Genomic DNA, 15,505 nt, shown 5'->3' on the forward strand with positions numbered 1-15,505 from the left:
ACCACCCATTCAATGCCGTCCAACCAAACTTTGTTGCTATTTTTTGTATTTTTTTTTTTTTTGTAACAGCCGCCTTGTTTATCGAAATAATTAAGTGACCGTGGCCAAACGGGATCCTGTTTCTCTTCGACTGCTCGGAGGTGAAAATTAAAGTACTTGGCTTATCACCTCCAAAACTAGCCAATCAGCGCGCGAAAAGCACTATTCACTTGTGTGGTATATATATCTTATTCGATGGTTTTACATATAATACGCGTGGATATTTTGCGAGTTGCGTAGTATTTTTCCGAGCCCCGGAGGGGCGAGGAAAAATACGAGCAATGAGCAAAATGTCCGCGAGTATTATATGTAAAACCATCGAATAAGAGATTTATTATTCCACTACAAAAAGATTTTGTTATTTTGGCTTCTCTGTTTTGGTAACAGTTTTGAAATACACCCGGCATTATCTGTCCATCGGTATATGGCGCGTACGAATGATGTAAACAACTCAGAAAGCCAGTTAAATGTCTTTAATTTGATTGGATAAAATGAAAAGATAAATGACAAGTGATTGGCATGCTTAAAACTTGTTTTCGAGCTTCCATCGTTTCAAAAACTATTCTTCGTCCAGTCCGGCCATTGTTGCTCCTTTTTTCTGCCTTTTCCGTCCGTATTCGCTCTGTTGTAAACCAGTCAAACCGGGACATTACAGTGTATTACGGTCTCATATTTTGCGTGTTCTCTCGACCTTATTTGGTGAAATGACATAATAGTGGAATAATAAATATTAATATTCATTATTCTGTTTTTAGCTCTTTGTATTGCTTGAAATTCTTTCTCTGATAAGACAAGACATATTTTTTTATCCCAAATGGAAAACAAAAATGGCAGTAAATTTTATCAATGGTGGTAGAAAAAATATGGCATATCTTGTTTCAAGTGACTGTTCTAGTGCGCAAAAACTATTCATAAATGTATTCGGAATCGGATAGTTAGGAGTGAAATAGCAGCTCTAAAAAAAGGCCACCGCGCGGTCGCGGCCAATTCTGTCCTGTTAATTAGTGTTTATGCCAAAAAATCGATCTACATAACTGGGCTTTTTTCCATGTCCCAATAAATGATCATCTGAGTTCAAATCTCTCCTTTTGAAGTTTTGATTCCAACCACGCATATCTGACTGTCTTAGATTCTACTTTATATTGATGGACAGATGCTACCAAGAGTTCTCTATAAAGAAAAAACGCGCCAGACGGGAGACAATCCACAATCAAAAAAAGCGGGTTCTTGCTGGGCAGTTATACCAATTTGTAATATGCCTGAGGTAAAGTGTTCTCATCATTTTATGATGAATAATTAAAAAGTGTGCGTTAATAATAGAAACCTTTAACATCCTGTTATCCTTCAGACAGTGCTCTACACACACCCAGTTCAAACAAGGACATCTGATCAGAATACAACGTTTTCAACCTTGAGGTATGTGCTACAGAGTAGAAAATTGATGTTTGTCTTGTTTGCATGTTGTTTTTCTTTATTGCTTTTTCTTTCTTTTCTTTTCTCTTTTTTTTTCCTTTCGTTGCTGACCTGTCAACATTGTTTTTCTCACTAAGATAACACATCGATAAGTGTAATAAAAGCGAGTTATATTTCTGGAAAAAAAGGAGAAAATAATACACATTAAACTCGCTCATATCCTTTCAGCACGGGTAATTTATTCAATACGAAACAATAACTATACTACGAGCAGTTACCTTTTCTTCTTAGGAACAGTAAAGCTAGCGAACCTCCAGAGTGAGCGCGAAAATTGCTTCCCTTGGCGCGATATTCACCTGCTTGACTGTACGTAAGAAAACAAGGCACTGCATATATTCTACAGTAACAAATGTATAACTGATCCCTTGGGTTTTTCTTTTATTCGTTAGAATCAAGATGGCTTTTGAAAAGACAATGTTCCCTGTCTTCGTCATCACAGTGTTCTTTGTGGCGGTGATGGCAAAACAGTCCATGAAGTCTGCAGGTAAATATTCATAATATTCAACAAGAAGCCAAGAAAACCGACAACATGTAAAAAAAGTACTTTGGGAAGGAGCAAACTGTTTCCATAAAAGTGATTAATTGAATATCATAGACAAATATGAAAATACATGTAGCTTGCGTGAATCGATCAAAAATCTTAAAATTAAATCTTGGTTCGCTTGAAATAATAACAAGCGAGATACCGAAGGAAGGTGCGAAATGTTTTCATCCAAGTAACTCAGAGAACATAAAGAATGGATTTTTTTTTCTTTACTTACAAGGAGAAGTAGTTTGCGCATATTGGTCCAGACACTCGAATCTGTTATAGTTTTTCCAAAAGATTTTCCAGTGGCTAGTCTTGTTTACTTTCAAAAGCTAAGCTAGTGATCAGAGTTCTTCCGAGAGTGGGTGTAGACTGTAAAGCTTTTTTTATCCAAAGGTGGCCTTTGAGACGGAGAGTGGAAAGAAGTTTTGTTGTGAGCTGAAAGAGTAGAAATATCTAGTACCCTGTTTAATGACCTAGCTACCACGAATCCTCTATAGCTCAGTGCAAAGGTTCGACTCCTGTTAGGAACACTCGGAATTCCTTTTCCTGAGTATGACCGTGTCACTCACTGAATTCTAAGAGTAGAAGTTGCTGTAACAACCAAATATATTTTCAGCCGAACAATTAATAAACGCAAAATCTTTCTGAAATTAAAGAGACAAAAACCATATTTCGTTAGTTTTATTTTTTATGGAAAAGAACTACAATATTAAGTAACCCAATTTCTTCGATTTAATTTCATGCCAATTAACGTTCAAATAAACGCCGGGTAAAAAAAAAGGATAAATTAAAATAAACGTCTAGTCCGTTTATTCCAAATACCACGACTGATTGTTAGGTTTGGAATTTATTTGAAAATGTTGGTCGTGTACCTGATTTTCATAGATAATTTACTTCACTCATTTGTCGTAAAAGAAAACAAGCCGTGTTAATCTCTTCCTTACAAATATCTCGTTGTCGGATGTGGTCATTCCGCTCCTTTCGCTTAACCAATCACCGATCAAAATCTGGAAAGACCGCCTTCGCTCGTCCTCTTCTCGTGATACCTCTAAAACAAATGTTTTCTATTTAGCTGAGGGATAACCGTGGAAAGTTTTTTTAAATTATTAAAACAATGGAAAACAATTTAATCTACGCTGTAACAGCGTGTAGCAGCTACGTTTTGTCAGCTGAAACCGTTCACTTCATAAACACATTGAAAACTCCCTTAAAAAAAAAAACTTCCAACTTTGTTTGCACGAAATGATTTTTACTTATTTTACTGAATAGTGTCATTAGTTTGTCTTAAATTTAACTTCATAAGTATTGAGTCTCAGGTGCTCACTCGCTTTGGCTTGAACACAAAAGTTTTTGTAATGATTTGTCTGAAAAACGACAGCGAGAGCAAATGGGCGTCATGGTAGTTTCTTAGTGTTGCGGATCACCAAGTGACGTCATATTTCTCAATTCGCTGTAGTAGTGTTGTTCCGATATATCACCACTGTAGTCACTCAAGTCAATAGTTTTTGACTTGATTGTCCGAGCCGGCCTAGGTGGCTTTACTGACAAACCGACAACTGACAAATTCTGTAAGTTTGTCAGTACCGATAAACCGACAGTTTTTGAATTAATTATCCGAAGCCCTGGGTAGCTTTACTGACAGTTTAAAATTTAAGTTGGTCAGTAAAGACACCGCCCTGAGCCTCGGATAATTAAGTCAAAAATTGGCGGTTTGTCGGTACTGACAAACTGACAGAATTTGTCAGTTGTCGGTTTGTCAGTAAAGCCACCTAGGGGCTCGGACAATCAAGTCAAATACTATTGACTTGATTGATTACTGTGGTGGTATATCGGAACAACACTACTACAGCGAACTGAGAAATATGACGTCATTTGGTGATACCCCACAACACCAAGAAACTACCGGCGACATACCCAAATGTTTTGTTTTGGAAGGAAACATCTGGAAAAATCAGTCACGTTCTTTAATCTGATTTGTCAATGAAAATGGCACGTGCGGACGACTATTTAGATCTTCGCTTTGGATGCTCGTACACTTCTGTCATTTTTTGAAAGTTAATTCTCATATCAGTTTAGACTTTACGTTGATTAAACTGTGACAAGTTTTCATAAAAATACAATTTTTTTAAGTGTTGTCTCTCTGTTCAAAGTTTTGTGAAAATTTTTGTTGGGCAATGAGACCCGTAAAAATAACTTATACCCGTAATACAGCGCGCACACTTTGGCTACCATTATGAACGTACTAAACTTATACTTAAGCGGCGTCTTTGTTTTTCCCAGGACCTTGAAATCGTTGATGTTCTTTATCTGGATACGACGTTTATAGCGATAAAATTTATCTTGAAAATCCATCTTGGGCAAAACGTGAGCAAAAACCTCTTTGCTACAAATGTTGAGCATGCGCAGTTATGCTATGTGTCACATTCCTAACACATCAATCTCGTATGCAGAGTCCTCAGGCCCTTTGCCCAGTCGTTGGTGGCCAGGAGAGACTGAGCAACCGGAATTTTATTACCGCAGGAAAATAATACAAGCAGTTATGGGGCAGCCGAATTCCCATGAGTCTCTCCTGGCAACCAACCGCTGGCCAAAGAGCTTGAGGACTCTGGGTACGAGATTGCTGACACATGAAAAGCGGATTTTACCAGATTTTGTAACCCAGAGTGAGAAGATGTAGGTACGAAAGTAGGGCGTCACTTTCAGTTACAAGGCCTATTGCTATTTAAAGTATTGCTATTTAAACTGGAATTATAGAATTTAAAACAAGAAAAAACAAAAGGAGCTTTTGATAATTGTAATAATTCTTGAAAACGATGCCATCCTGACAATATACAACGTTTTCAACTTATGAGGACGAACGTTTTTGAACGTATGTATCGACAATCGTTCAATTCTGCTATTATTTTGCCTGAAAAAGTTTCAACGTTTAAGCTCGTTTCCTTTACAAGCTTTGTTATTTGTCATAGCTCAAGGAAACTCAGATTTGGTTGATTGTGAAGCTTTTCAACCAGGATTTTGGAGAAAAAAAAAGTCAAGACATGGAGGTGATTAGGAGTACTCACGGAGTGGAAAGTTGCTGTTTAGCAACAATTTATTGACTCTTAATGATGATATGAAGAAAGGGGTAAAACAAACAAACAAACATTAACATAAAATGTATTGTTTAGTCTCTTATTTCTGATAAACCAGAATTATTACAACAGCGTGCAGTGATAATTATAATTATCGAAAGTTCTCCTGCCGATTTGTCTGTGGTTAAAATAATATTTTTCTCGTTGTGTTACATAATGTATTCAGAGTGTTGCCACTAACATTCCCTGCAGTTTGCCCCGCGGAAAAGGAAGTCATTGATGCGATTAGGAAACAAAACGACGAGGTGAAGAAACAGCAAGAAAAGGTCAAGAACCTAGTCGATAGAATAGCCGCAGAGATTGAACGTACCAGTTGCTTTGAAGGTAGGTAGCTGAATGACTTCAAAATAATACAGACAGAATCAGTTGAATCATGAATGTTGCGTTACCATAGTATAAAGTTCATACTTGACAGCCAACAGTAACGGAAACAAAAATAAATCGTTACGTTTACAAGTTTTGGTTCAGAGTTCATCTTAGGCATCATCAAAACCTTCCAAACTCAATTTTTACCCTTCCTTGCTTAGGAAATCACTTCCTTACATCCTGGTTGAACTAATCCACCAGTGCATAAACGTAATTAATTAGAATCGAAACAGACTTTCAGTCACGTCTAAACTTGAGAAAGGAGCCAGACCCCGTGTTGGGATACAAAATTTGGACTGCATGAATGTGACTTTTTAACAAAAATATTTTTCAGCACCTTTAACCTATTTCTCTTTGAAGCTAATATATTTAAATATTATAATGAAAATCCACTTTGTATATAAGAGGAATACTTTGTAAAACAAAATCGACGGCTGCTTTCTATAGTCTTAGCTCTTCATAAAATGACACCAGCAAAATGTCAAAACTGAAGGGGAAAACTTTGTGGCGTTTCCAGAAATTAATCTAAACGCCTAAACTAAAGGAGAAAATCTTTTGGAAGAATACTTATTGATTAGAAATTAAACTAGAATTAAACTTCAGGTCAACCCAGGATTAGCTTAATCGGGCTTAAAACAACTGGACCCAGAAGGTAAAAAAGGCGAGTAAATAGATTCGCTTCCCGGGTCAGAAAAGAGGAGGAGGAGACCTCATTTTGAAGAACTTCAAGTTGTTCAAGTTGACCCAAAATGACATCTGAAACTGACTGGCGCAATCTTTTGGCAACCTCTTATTCATTGGAACGCAAGAAAAACAGAGGGACCTGTTTAGTTAGCTTTAGTTACAAGCGTAATTAATTCCGACAATGAACCTTGGAGTTCAAAAACCACGCACCCGCACCGGATGTTAAACGTACCCTTTCATTCACAACGTGTACAAAATTTCCGTACCCAAGCTGCAGCCACCAAATCGAAAATATTCATCATAATTGACAGCTTCAGGTTGAAAACAGGAAACTTACAAACATCAAACTCGTGCCACTGATCACTGAACCTTTAATCATTTTTTTTGGGTCACCAAACTATTAAGATTCACGTTGTTTGCTCAAAAACACTGTTTCAGTGAGATCACGTAGCACAGTTTAAAAGGGAGATAGAAAAAAAATACTACCACGCAAAAACACTAGTAATTGATAGGCACAATGTAAACTTACATGCTTGAGCTCCAGAACTGGAGTCATGATAAGATGAAACTTCACAACTGAACGACCGCCTGGAAAATACGACATTCTTCTTTAGTCACGACCTTTATACCATTATACCGACACAAATCTACACAAGCAATCTATTCAAACACTGTTCGTTTTACATCCACCTCTAATAATGTTATCAGTTACATAAAATACACGTTATACATTGGTGAGGATAGGAAGGAGACAAGCCGTGACCGATTTCGAGAACGTCTCCGAGACATTAAAATAAATTGCATACAGACTGGTCGCTCGACACTTTAAGACCCATGTTCATACTAAGGAAATTGCGCGCCGAGCTGAATTTCGCACAGAAAATCGCAAGCGAAAAACCAAATGGCGAAAACAATCCACGTCCATCAATATTTCGGTTAGACAAACTTCTTTAGGGGCTGCAAAAAGCTAGGTAAAAATGAAAAAAACCGACTGGAATATTTAAAATGATACTAATAAAAAGGTGAGATATGATTGGCTCATAAACATGGAAAGCAGAAACGTGTACAGAAGTCATTATAAAAAAAGGTGACATAAACAGATTAAAGGCCCATTTCCATCCTTGATTTAATGCGGTCGTTTGTTTTTGTCTTGAAATCTTGCAATTGTTAAATGGCGCAACCCGACTGGTAAACTATTTTTATCGAGCTTTTCTCAAACACAACACGCAGGTAGTCCGGAAATCGCGCTGTGTTTATGTCAAGTTGCCTGAACGGTCTCGTCGAGTACAAATCTACAAATGTAACCTTATTTCTTCATTAAATCCGATAAATCCTGAGCCCACGTGTAGCCGTACCCACCCAGGTACGGCTACACGTAGGCTAATAAATCCATTGCCTTTTTTTCATTAGATTCGCCTCAACGAACTCTTCATCGCGTCCGTTCATCCCATAGGGTTTAAGAGTCTTGCCCTAGGAAATTAAAAATGTTTCTCTAATCCAAGCCCGGCCCTTTACTATTAACTTCACCTAATTATAACAAGGAATTGCAACGAATATGGAAAGCGCCAGTGCTGTTGCTCAAACATCATATTGTCGGTGGTAATCATTGCACTCTTAAGTTTGCCATTTTAAGTTAAAGATATGCTGTTTATATTGATGTTATATAAAATTTCCTATTTAATGTTAAGTGGCATGTTTGTTTTTCTATTAAGATTGTTCCGGTAGAAGGCTCCACTTCGAAAAATATCAAGACCTACCAACCAAAGGTGCTGTCGCCATTGAACAGTTCAGTATCGATGGGAGTCTATTTCTCGGCCTCGCTAACTATCGTGATGATAACAACGGACACAACACAGACTCTTACATCTACAAATTGGACGATTCAACTGGAAAATTTGCCCTCTATCAGACCATAGACACCAAAGGAGGACGCGACATGGAATATTTTACGATCGCTGAGAAACATTACCTTGCTGTTGCTAATCGCAAGGATAAAACTACATTTCGGTTGAACTCTGCCATCTATCAGTGGAATGGATACCAGTTTATCGTCGTGCAAAACATTCCAACACTCGGAGCAATTAGTTTTAACTTCTTTAAAATATTGTCGGACCTGTTTCTCGTCGTCGCGAATAGTAATGATGGTAATTGGCAAAGTGTAAACTCAGTCATCTACAAGAAGGGCAAAAACCAGTTTGAGAGGTTCCAGGAGATAAGAACCTATGGAGCTACAGCAAGTACTACGTTTGCAATAAAAACTGAAACTTTTCTTGTTTTCTGCAAACCGCAGAAGCAGGAATCAGAGCTATTCTGTCCAGTCCTCTGTGTACAAGTGGTCAGGTAACAGCTTTGTCAAACTCCAGTCTCTTCAGACATATGGTGCCTGGGATGTCAAGTCCTTCAGCAACAATGGCGAGACATTCCTTGCTTTTGCTAATTCGCGGAAGGGAAATTCTTTCAACATCGACTCGTTCATTTACAAGTGGAATGGCAGCAGGTTTGTTCTGTTCCAGTCCATTCTCACTCACGGAGCCCGCGCCTGGGAACCATTTTCGATTTGCGGTGAAACGTTCCTGGCTGTTGCCAACTTCGAAGGGAAGTCGGTTGTGTATCGTTTGTCCGGATCACAGTTTATCAAATACCAAAAAATTTCAACTAAATATGCAACTGACCTGAAAGCATTTGAACACAAAGGTTACACTTACCTTTTGCCCAGCAAATTGACTCTTACATTTATGTAAAATTCACCATGATACCACAATATTGTGACGAACACCGAGAGTACTGTTATCCTATCTAAGGTAAACAAAGTAGAGAGGGGTGCTTCTTTCCACGCTCACTTTTTATAATTTTTTTTTTTTTTTATTTCATATTTGAGCAAACAAAACGAAACGTTTTGATTTTTTTTTGTTAAAATTTTCTGGGAATGATTTCGCATGTTACCTGAGTTCGGGTCGGGCAATCAATGTTTGACTGGCAGAGGTTCAAAAATCATATTCTTCTTTAAGATAAAAAATAATTTTTCCTACAGTAGATTTTTGTTTTTGTACATTTTTAGCTGTTTTCCAATTTTAATCTAAGGCATTCATTTTGAAGCCGACTTAATTTATGGCCATGTGCCAGCTCATTTCCCGTTGCAAACCTCAAAGGAAACGTTTTTTAGAGATACATTTACTATATATTCTCCAAGTGTCATTGTCATAGCATTCATACTTCTGAAGTTATAATAAGGGCGCTGGATAACGGTATAGAAATGGACTGATAATAATTAAAAGCTTTTAAACTATTTGAAGTTATTCCTTTATGTTAGTTCACGGCATCTCAGGATATGTCATCTTCTTTGGTGAAGCCATTTAAGGGGATTCTACGCGGCTACTCACCAAACAAGTCATTTTTTAAGTTATTATATCGAGTACAGCTGATTTTTTTATATTGGTTAGTAATATTTAAAGGGAGTGATTCACGGTTCTTCGCATGTCCATGAATCAAAATACTTTATCGCCTTTGCTAGGTATGACCCAAGCCTGTTAATTTACTTCGTTGTTTATGAACCTTTTGGAAAGGAATGGGTAAACTGCGATGGTAATTTTTTCATATGATTGTGTTATTTCGCATGCAAATAACTGTAAAAACATCAACCATGGAATAAATCCTACGGGTCAACGCTAAATTTAATATCGACAATATGAGTACAATCCACTAGCATTTTCTGTGAATTTTGGTCATCAGTCATTTTGCTTTTTACCACAATTATTTCTAATCTCGCAATCTGATTGGCTAAATTTCCGTTGTCGTTAAGAGTCTAGACCGGCAACGCTGCTCGCGTCAATCAGCGCGCGGAAATTTTGGCAGTTATCGTAAAATTTTTCTTTGACGTTGATATGCGGTAAAAAAAAAAAAAATCGAATGTGGTTTGGCGTTGTCTGTACTTTTATCGATAACGAGATTTGTCATCACAGTGGTCAAAATTGCGCCTCGTCAGTCCACAACATTTTGACCACTGTAATGACGAATATCGTTGTCGATAAGAGTACAGACAACGCCAACCACATTCGATTTGTTAATGGACTAATTATAGAATGTGATTACTGGAGTACATATGAGTGAGATTTTTAAGGCCATTAAGTTGAAAAAAAAGAGAAAAGATTTTCTAGATTCATGCACATGCGCTTAAATGTGAACCCCACCCTTTAAGGCCACTCTGTAATATAAAAATGGCTGTAAGGGAAATTAATCTTCAAAATGCTTGCTAAAAAATTGGAGCTTGGAAAATTGACTGCAAAAGCCATAGTTAGGAAGCAGCATAAACAAGTAGGGCCAAATTGGACAAAATCTGTACTAAAGAAAATGTACAATATCATCATGCAGAGGTTACTTGTGTAGTGAATGCCTCTATCGTATAATTCTGACTTGAAATAGATGTATATATTAACATTATAGACCATTGACAGCATTACTTCCTTGGGCATGTTGAACACTTGCTATCAATTAAACTGTGTTGTGATTGATCATGATGTACAGATGTACATAAGCGATCACTGTGGTTTAGATTTGCTGTATTGTGTAAAACATCATTATGCGACGCAGGTAAATTTGTAATATAAAAGTAAAGACCTTTTGGTCCCGTACTTAACTACCGTGGTCAAAAAAAGGGCTCTTATATAATTATTAGTAATAACGTCTCGCAAACTATATTTTGTGTGGAAATATAATAGCGTAGACTGCGAACACTAAATTAAACTAAAGTTCTGAATTCATCCAATAAAAGTAACTTAAAAAAAATAACAAACAATTTCTACGTACGTTTTTTTGCATATACTTATTTTACCGTTTTGCGCCCTCCACTAGCTGTTATCCGTAAGACGGTTTTTAGGCTGTCTGTAGACACACCACCAACTTGTGCCCCCATGCCTCTCTATATCATGAAGTAATGTGCATACACTTAACTAATGCTAACTGTAGCGTTCCCATAGGGCGCTGTACATCCATTCACAACCAGTTCGTGATTAATTATTTTATTGACAAATCGACCAACGGTGAAACTACAAAACAGGAAGCTTAATCAAAAAAACGGAATACATCATGATAGTAAGAATACGAAAAAAATAAAGGATACAAAATAAAGGATAAAACTTACACTTGATGAATTGCCCGGGATTGATAAAACAGAACTCCAGAAAAAAGGGGGACTTTTTTTACTCTCCGAAAACTATGCGAAAACTGATAAGATAGATAGAGTTGCTAAATAAAGTTCATAATATTTGACGATCAACTTCCTAGGTCACGCACGGGAACGTGACACTAACCATACACTAACAGGGACAAAAACAGTACAGACGTCCACGAGAATTTTAAGTCTCATATTCTAAGCTATTTCAGCCGTGAGCCAAAAGACAGTAATTAGTAATGACCTCTTGCTCCCCAAATAAGTACCACCAAGGCCTTCAGTATGACTAGTAACTGACCATGCTCACATGGTAAAAGGCTGATATAAGTCGATATTTTTTTTAAAGTCGAAACGCAGTAGATCGATTACTTTCTTAGTGAATATCGACAAGGCGTTTTCCGTATGCGTCTGCTTTACAAAGCCGATTATTAATTATTGTCTAGGTCGGAATGATCACACTTCAAAAGTGATTTTCGAAATGAACGATTTCGTAGTTGATTAGATGATTATCGCCTAACCTTATCCCAGTTTTTATGAATTTGGCCAAATTTCAAAAGCCTGCTAAAACCATGAAATTACACAATAAAAGTCCGTGTTTTTCTAACATAAACACGTTCTAAAACAAAATGCGATAATTCTTAAACGTCAAAAATTTGCAAAAAATTGAGTATTTTACCAAAACTGATCCATGCCTGTAAAATTTGAGGCAAATAGGAATACATTTTCCATAGTTAAAAGCACATGTTGCAAATTGTCATTAATTTGAACTCGGCCTGTATTGAATACGAAGACCTCCAGAAATAAAAGTGAAAACTCTTTACTTTTGCCATACGTTTGACAAGCTGACAAAAGAAGGCTAGTTTTTGACAAGTTATAGTTTTGTGTTGCTAACGGATTTTCTGTCGAAATACAACATATTTTTTGAACGGTCGGTGAAAATTTTCATCGACATTTATCCGTATCTAAAACGTAGTTTGGAAATTTTTGTACGCATCTTTCTAAAAAAAAACTCCGCCCGTCGATGGAAATTTTCACCAACATGTTATAACCAGATTAAAACATTTTCACCGTTTTTAATAACAAACAGTGGACATGTCGATGGAAATTTCCACCGACATTTTATAACCAGAGTAAAACATTTTCACCGTTTTTAGTAACAAACAGTGGACTTGTCGATGGAAATTTCCAGCGACATGTTATAACCAGAGTAAAACATTTTCACCGTTTTTAGTAACAAGCAGTGGACATGTCGATGGAAATTTCCACCGACATGTTATAACCAGAGTAAAACATTTTCACCGTTTTTAGTAACAAGCAGTGGACATGTCGATGGAAATTTCCACCGACATGTTATAACCAGAGTAAAACATTTTCACCGTTTTTAGTAACATTAACAGTGGGCATGTCGATGGAAATTTCCACCGACATGTTATAACCAGAGTAAAACATTTTCACCATTTTTAGTAACAAGCAGTGGACATGTCGATGGAAATTTCCACCGACATGTTATAACCATGTTGTAAATAGTCAAGTATGAATATTGTAATAGTAAGAATATTGTGTGTCGTCTATAATGTATTTATGTTGTATTTTTTTTGTTAATGGCAAAAAATAAATTGAATTGAATTGAATTGAAATTGAACCAGAGTAAAACATTTTCACCGTTTTTAGTAACAAACGGTGGACATGTCGGTGGAAATTTCCACTGACATTTTTCTGCCGCGGTTGAAAAATACGATACTCTCAGCTCTCCAATAGCACCAACGCAGTGGCAAGTCACAATAAATGTCAAAGATAATATTTAACAGTTTACTATGGACCTTTTTATTGCTGTCATGACCATGCCTACTTTTCCATTGAAAGTAGCAAGGCTATTTGATTTAAAATAATGTTATCAAACGCTTTCCAACCTACGTTTTTCCAGAATCGAAAATTCCGCGAGAATATTTATTAGAGACCTTTTTCTTTGGAATTATTCTGCACAAAACTATAATTTTGTCGTAAAATATCGTAATGCTCTTTTCATGTCTTAAAAAGTAAAGTTATCTCTTGTTTTTGGTGTAATTTCAAGACTAAAGGTACATCTTAGTTTTTCCTATTTTTGAGGAACGCAATGTTTCAACTAATACTTGTTAGTTCTAGTTCTTAAAACTGGCGGACAGAGAAAAATTGTAATGTTGGGGCTTGGCAAGTTTCTCGATTTTAGCGGATAGCTACATTTGTGCCCCAGGAATTAAGATTCTAAATGACCCTCGCTTCCAAAATTCCGACCCTTACTTTTCATCCGCTCAAATCATTCAAAACTGATGCAATACTACATTCACTAAGAAACCAAGGGTCTATTCGGACCCTTACTTTTCAATCCGCTAAAAACACGCAAAATGCAATGCTAAATTTATACAGAAACCAAGCTTCCACCGTGTAATAAACATTATGTTTGTCACAGAACGCTCATTGAGCTTAGGGTTCAGCAGAGTTCACGTCAAAGACCACAATTTTCATAAATTGCGAAAAAAAAAAAAAATAGGAATAATACTAATCGAAAAATATGTTCTCTGCCCCCAGATGGGTTTCTGTCTTTAAATGAGCATTTTCCAGGTAAATTAGTCGCTGCACTAGCATCTGTAGATAACAAGATGCCCCTCTAATGGCATTACACGGAATGCTTAATGTAACCCCAATTATTCCCCATTGTATGTTTCGCAGATATTTAAAAAAATATCCTCCCTTGGCCATTGAAATAATTGTCTGAATGGTTTTATTCAGATATATTGCGTGATACTTATCGTCGTGTTACCAGGAATCATACCAGAAATAACTATGCAATAACGTCATGACCCCGCTGAACTGGTCTGGCCTCCTCTAGCTCTAATCCTTCGCGTTGATCATTCGATCTGTTTTCTAAAGCGGATTTTCTTTGCTGTGAACTCTCCCAATTTCCGCCGTTTCAACTGTCGAGTACTACCTAGAAGTTATTATTTCGATTTACTGCTTGAAAAAGGTTGGTTTTCTCTCTGAAAACGGCAGATCCAGAGTCTTAAATTCAGACGTGTGGCCGCCATTGAACGAAAACAACTTTTCCAAATGATGATTTGCTTTGACGTCACACAAGTAGAGATGAGTGGGTCCCCTCCCTCGTGATATACGCGCAGATAATGGAGTTTGATTGGGCCGCTTTTGTTCAAGACAATCAAAACAATAGATCCCTTCTGGGAGAGGGAAGAATTTAATCTAGTTTTAATGAATAAATCAAATGATGATTTGACGTCACACAGAAGTGATGAGTGGGTCCCCTTTCTCGTGATATGTGCCTGAAAAATAGATTTTGATTGGGCCGCTTCTGTTGAAGACAATCAGAACAATATATCCTTACTTGGGGAGGACAGAGTTTAATGCATAAATTAATGTGCACATTTATGACACCGATGAAGAAACAAGATGCCTGCTTCACTGGCATTACGCGTGATGCTGGGGCTGATTTATTTATTCCAACTGTATGCTTCGCCGATTGATAAATCTATCCTTGCTAATGGAATAGTTTGAGTCACGACGGTCGCGTTACGTTATTTCTCTTGTGTTACGCTACTCAGGGTTTCAAGGGGAATTGCGGGAATTCCATTGCGATAACGTAAGCTTCTCAATGACCTCTTTTCAGTCTCGCGTCGTGGTCTAAGACTGTCAAACAAAGCACGATTCCTTCGCCAGGAATTTACCAATTTCCACCGTTTTAAATGCCGGGTGCTTCTTAGAAGTTATTCTTTCGATTCACCGCTTCAAAATGGTGAAATTTCCGTTTGAAAACGGCACACTTGAGTCCAGAACATGTTAACAGTATGGCGCCAAATTTAATCTGTTTTTAATAAATAGATCAAATGATGCGTTGACGTCACACACGTAGGGGTGAGTGGGTCGCCTCCCTCGCGATGTAAGCGACAAGAATGGATTTTGATTGGCCTGCTTCTGTTGAAGACAATCAGAACAATACACCCCGAGTAGGAGAGGGGTGAGTTTAATGAATAAATTAATGTACCGATTTGAAGCTACGAGGAAGAAAAAAAAACAAAAAAAACAAAAAAAACAAGATGCCTGCTACACTGGCATTACGCGTGATGCTGG

The 15,505-nt window shown here is 37.2% G+C and overlaps 2 protein-coding genes and 1 long non-coding RNA gene across 3 annotated transcripts in view; 2 read left to right on the forward strand and 1 right to left on the reverse strand.

Moving 5' to 3' along the window:
* The first annotated feature begins 1,640 nt into the window (after window positions 1-1,640).
* Window positions 1,641-15,505, forward strand: part of LOC146482075 (uncharacterized) — a 42,479-nt gene continuing 28,614 nt past the window's right edge. Inside the window, exon 1 of the mRNA XM_085107596.1 lies at window positions 1,641-1,996. Within this exon, the coding sequence (XP_084963722.1) occupies window positions 1,909-1,996 (88 nt within the window). The 5' untranslated portion in view covers window positions 1,641-1,908. The remainder of the gene's footprint in view (window positions 1,997-15,505) is intronic.
* On the forward strand, window positions 4,889-8,566 carry LOC146482076 (uncharacterized). The gene is made up of 3 exons (XM_085107578.1): window positions 4,889-4,910; window positions 5,365-5,496; window positions 7,935-8,566. Exons 1-3 carry the CDS (start codon window positions 4,889-4,891, stop codon window positions 8,564-8,566), a joined length of 786 nt encoding a protein of 261 aa, XP_084963704.1.
* The window catches only part of LOC146482077 (uncharacterized), a 3,957-nt gene continuing 1,564 nt past the window's right edge, over window positions 13,113-15,505 (reverse strand). The window contains exon 2 of the long non-coding RNA XR_014864410.1: window positions 13,113-15,505. This exon is cut by the window's right edge and continues 825 nt beyond it. This is a non-coding gene — a long non-coding RNA (uncharacterized LOC146482077).

Source organism: Pavona decussata, unplaced genomic scaffold (assembly GCF_977016875.1).
Source record: "Pavona decussata unplaced genomic scaffold, jaPavDecu1.1 SCAFFOLD_48, whole genome shotgun sequence".
Taxonomy (NCBI): domain Eukaryota; kingdom Metazoa; phylum Cnidaria; class Anthozoa; order Scleractinia; family Agariciidae; genus Pavona; species Pavona decussata.